The sequence below is a fragment of the Phytophthora parasitica genome, assembly GCF_000247585.1.
Source record: "Phytophthora parasitica INRA-310 unplaced genomic scaffold supercont2.20, whole genome shotgun sequence".
NCBI lineage: Eukaryota > Oomycota > Peronosporomycetes > Peronosporales > Peronosporaceae > Phytophthora > Phytophthora nicotianae.
In genome coordinates this window covers 650,705-655,263 of record NW_008649006.1, presented here as the reverse complement: position 1 = coordinate 655,263, position 4,559 = coordinate 650,705, and the positions used below count along the sequence as shown (strand labels likewise).

Genomic DNA, 4,559 nt, shown 5'->3' with positions numbered 1-4,559 from the left:
AGACTCAAAGTGGTCAAGTATGCTTGAGTACACTTTAGTTGTAGGGAAAGATGGCCAAGTGGTCCGACGAGCTCGAGTCAAGTCGTTTGACCTAGTGAACAAAATCATTAGAGTGCCTGGAAAAGACACCGGACGCACAGGTACGATGAACATGAGTGGAGGATTGGGGGGTATGTCTGGTGGAACCAACTCGATGGCTTTGGCAATGGGCATCGGATCGAAGTCTGATCAAAGCAAAATGAAAGCGACAGCCCCGAAAACGTCCAACAAACCTGCACCGCCAATAACAACGCTCCCTAACTGCGCTACAGCTAGACCCGGACACGCAAAGATGCCGCAAGCAGCCAAGGTTGCGAATTCAACGGGTAAAATCATAACCCCCGGGGGCAAGAGCAATTCCGGACCAACCCGTTCGGGAACCGGTTTGCCTAAGGAGACCAGTGTTATCACTAAGATCCCCATTATCAGGCCGTCAGCTCCAGCTAAGCGTGAAACGAGCCCGTCGAGTAGTACGAAGCCCAGCAGTGCCACATTGGTGCTGGCACCAGCACCGTCGAGCAGATTAGGAACAATAGACAACGGCGCTCTCAGACCGCAGAAAGCCTCTGGAATACCAGGAACCCCCAAACGCTAGCAAGCATCAGTGATCCTTACAAATAACCTTATCAAGTCTTCATCTAGCCACTTGAGTCTCTCGTTCTAGTTCAAATTAACCCGAGAAACTTAGCTTGCTCAACAGACACAGTATTTATTCACGCATTAAGCTGTCCTAGCAATGTTTTCACGGTATTTGTCCATGAACTTGGCATGGAACTTGGCCGTCTTCTCGATCACCTCGTCCACGGCCTCTTCGGGCGGCAGAATTGTAGATCGGAAATGCCACGTGCCTGCTTTCTGGTCGAAGCCCGAGCCAGGCACAACTACAATTCCCGTCTCGTCCAGCATCTGCATGCAGTAGAACGCGCCAGGCGCCATACCCGCTTCCTTAGCGGCTTCAACAGCCTTAGCTGGAAGCGAAATACTCGGGAATGTGTACAACGCGCCTTCGGTCTCGTTGCACGTGATACCCTCGAGATTGTTAAAAGCCTTCACGAGCTTAATTGCACGGCGTTTTAGTGAGTGAAGCGTACCATCACGCTGCTCGATGTAGCGTTGGTACGACGCATCACCAGGTTGCGGTGGGTTGGTCATCATACCCACCATTAACTGGCCTTCGATGTTCGAGCACAAATTCACCGACATGAGCTTGTAGAACTGGTCCTTGGCACCCTCGTCAATGTTTACCAGCTCCATGTAGCCACCACGACGACCACATTCACCCGTGAAACCCTTGGACGTCGAGTGGAACGAGATAAGCTCCACATCGTCGTATTCCTTGCCCATATCACGCAGCACCTTCTTGAACGAAAAGAACTTCTTGCCTTCAGCGTATACATTCTCCTGGTAAACTTCGTCGGCCAGGATGAGGATGTTTTCCTCTTTGCAGAACTTGATGATCTCTTTAATGTTCTTTTCCGATAGACACTGGCCCGTCGGATTGCCAGGGTTAATCACAGCCATCGCACGCACTGTCTTGCCAGCATCAAGAGCTTCCTTCACAGCGCGCGCCAACTCGTTGACATCAAGACCCCAGGCGTTGGACTCATCCAGGTAGTAACCAACTAGAGTGCCGTTATTGATGGCGATGGCCGCCGAGTACAGCGGGTACTGCGGGATGGGGGCCATGATGGCGTCGTTCTCGTCACGGATGAGAGCCAGCAGAGAGTTCTGTACGGCCGGACTGGCGCCGTCTGTGAGGTAAATGTCTTCCGGGTCGGCCGGGTGGCCGTCACGACGCTGTAAGAAGCGTGCGACTTCCTCACGTACAACAGCCGAGCCTTTGCTGTGGCCATAAGCGCCAGTGCCGCCCGGGATGTTGTCAATGTAGAATTTGGCGCGAGCAATGGCGTCCGGCTGGAATAGTTTCTGTGCCTCTGGCTGGTCCACAAGACCTGGCACATTGACGAGCGCCAGCACTTGGCGGTGGAACTCGATGGGTTCCTGATTAAGCACCTGCGGGTTGCCAATGTTGCAAGGGATTATCTTGTCGAAGGGCAGCGATTTGTCGCCGTTCGCAAGGCGGTTCTCGTACTCGTTGGAGCGCAATACGAGCGCACCACGAACAGCGTACTCGGCCTTGACGACCTTGGGGTTGAACGTGGCCGTTGTGAGCACTTTGGCGCCGCTGTCGGGCATGACTAAGTAGAGATGCTTGGAGAATAACTTTGTGTAGTCGCGAGCACGCAAATTCAGGAATGACTTCGGCATTCGGCCAATCGTGCTTACACATGTTGAAGTTGTTACAATGAAGGGTTTTAATTAAATAGATTATCAAATTAAATTTTTAGCCAGTAGCAGCTCTCGTTTCCCGCGCGGTTATGTCACAAATTGTGACAGAAGCAGAAACAAGTTGAAGACGACTCCGCGATCATCCAGTATGCTGCGTGACATTATCGCTGCGACCGGCAGAAGGAGTTGGGGGCGGCAACTCCATCTCGACTGGTCTCATGAGGGCGGGTTATGCACACAAATGACGCAGATTCTGTATCGTTCCGGCGTCTTCGACGCGACAAGGCCGCCTGTCAGGCGTGCGTTGTGCAGTGTTTTGTGGAGATTCTATGCGCTGAACTTCATTCGCGTTGCGTGCCCATGCACTTGAAATACTATGTCCAAGGGGATAGCTGTACCCGATTCGGGTCCCGAACCACTCGTTGCATACATCCAGATTCGTCTACAGTGCGGCTCGCTAGATAGATTCTACGCTCGACTACGTACACGTACGTAGTAGGACTCTGCACGCAGCTACAAGGCTCACAAACACTTCCTAGTTTTATCTGCATTGGGCTCACGGTGGACCTATGCGATCACTTCACTTGGTGACCTGTATCTGCTTACTGTCCTGTACCCACATTCGCCTGTGTGGACTGCTTATCTAAAACGCTTCATGGAGATGTGGATGAGTGACTTGAGTCCACGCAGCCAGTCCTTGTGTTGCGCCCAATCTGAGGCCGTAAGAGCCACGTAGATGGTCTGTGCGCTGCCAAAATCGCGCTGTCCGAAGCACGCCACCATCTCATGCAGTCGGGACACAACGTCGGGCGACAAAGCGCCGATGTTGAGCTTGGTTAACATGATCTCCTTGCCCTTCTGAATCTCCTGCAGTTGCTTCTGTTCCATCTGCACAAACAACAAAATACCTAATTAGGTACATGCCTTCTTAACAGTGGCAATGATGTTCACCGTACCATAGTGAGAGGGAGGCCCTGAAGTTGACTCACGAGGTCGTTGAACGCGTTTACAATAGGGAGATCCTGTGGACCGACGTTCTCTGTGCTACCGGGCACAACATCCGGAGGGAACTCGCCAACCTTCGGGGCAGCGCTTGCAACGGGCGAGAGAGAGGCTGTGGTAGCATTCCCATATTTCAGAGTCAGTTCCTTGTTGCCCACACTGCTGACGAACCCATCGCGTTGGTGGGAGCTCATATCAACAGAAGGCTTGGCAATGCGCGATGACCCCATCGCAGCAGCAAGTGGATTTATCCCCGTACCTTGAGGAATGGATGGAGAAGCTGGGGCAGGTGGCGCGCCGAAGCCTGTTCCGGGACGAGGAGCACCACCGTACGCCGGAGAAGGTCCGGACACGTGAGGTGCGCCTGTAGACGGAGGACCTGAGTACATCTGCTGACGGCTACCTGACGACGACGGGGGGCCTGACGGGAAACCTGGTTGGGGCAGATGCTGGCCTGGGAAGCCTGGCTGCTGCGGACGGGTGTAACCAGGCTGCTGTGGGGGTGGCTGGTGCTGCTGCGCTTGGCCAGGGAACGCTGGAGAAGCTGTGGATTGGCCCGGGAATGGCGTCGGCGCCGCGTTTCCTGGGTATGGCGACGGCGTTGACTGACCTGGGTATGCGGGCTGCTGCTGGTTCGGGTATCCTGCAGGCTGCTGGTTGGGGTATCCACCGGGCTGCTGCGCTTGCGGAGGCAGACCATGCGTGGCCGGGTATGCTGGTTGCTGAGGTGCCGACTGGTAGCCACCAGGACGGCCAGGGTAAGCTGGCGTCGGAGCCGGTGTATGTTGTTTCGGTTGATAACCCGCAGCTTGGCCACCATAGGCGCCAGGCGTAGGCATCGGAGCGGCGGCAGGAGTTGGCGTTGGTGCAGCAGGAGCACCATACTGGTTCCTTCCAGCTCCATATGCGGGTTTGTTACCGTAGCCTCTCTGCTGCTGAGCAGCCTGACGTTGTTGCTGTTGCTGCTGAATCTGTGCCTGCGTCTGAACCTGAACCACATCGAACGGGAACGGAGGTGGCTGGTAGCCCTGTGTGGGGTACGCGTTGTAAATGCGGTCCTTCAAAATCGCGCAACTCAGATCCGGGAAGCGTGCGTACTTGGCAGCAATATCCAGGCGTCCTTCCGCAGCCATCTAACAAGTAAAAACGATAACAAAATAACGTAAGCTTACGACCACCGAAATGTCCTTCACCTCTTGCTACGTACCAGAGAAGCATACTCAGCGAAA

The 4,559-nt window shown here is 54.3% G+C and overlaps 3 protein-coding genes across 3 annotated transcripts in view; 1 reads left to right on the top strand and 2 right to left on the bottom strand.

Annotated features, from left to right (window-relative positions):
* Positions 1-744, top strand: part of PPTG_22648 (hypothetical protein) — a gene marked incomplete at its 5' end in the record, with an annotated part of 6,063 nt that extends 5,319 nt beyond the window's left edge. Inside the window, one exon of the mRNA XM_008905504.1 lies at positions 11-744. Coding sequence (XP_008903752.1) covers positions 11-634 — 624 coding nt within the window. The 3' untranslated portion in view covers positions 635-744. The remainder of the gene's footprint in view (positions 1-10) is intronic.
* Positions 634-2,285, bottom strand: PPTG_10079 (hypothetical protein). Its single transcript, XM_008905322.1, has one exon. The coding sequence runs from the start codon at positions 2,233-2,235 to the stop codon at positions 760-762; it is 1,476 nt and encodes a 491-aa protein (XP_008903570.1). The 5' UTR covers positions 2,236-2,285; the 3' UTR covers positions 634-759.
* A 433-nt stretch (positions 2,286-2,718) lies between these two features.
* On the bottom strand, positions 2,719-4,463 carry PPTG_10078 (hypothetical protein; the record flags this gene model as incomplete). Its single annotated transcript, XM_008905321.1, has 2 exons — positions 2,719-3,216; positions 3,285-4,463. 2 exons carry the CDS (start codon positions 4,461-4,463, stop codon positions 2,968-2,970), a joined length of 1,428 nt encoding a protein of 475 aa, XP_008903569.1. The 3' UTR covers positions 2,719-2,967.
* Positions 4,464-4,559: the final 96 nt, after the last annotated feature.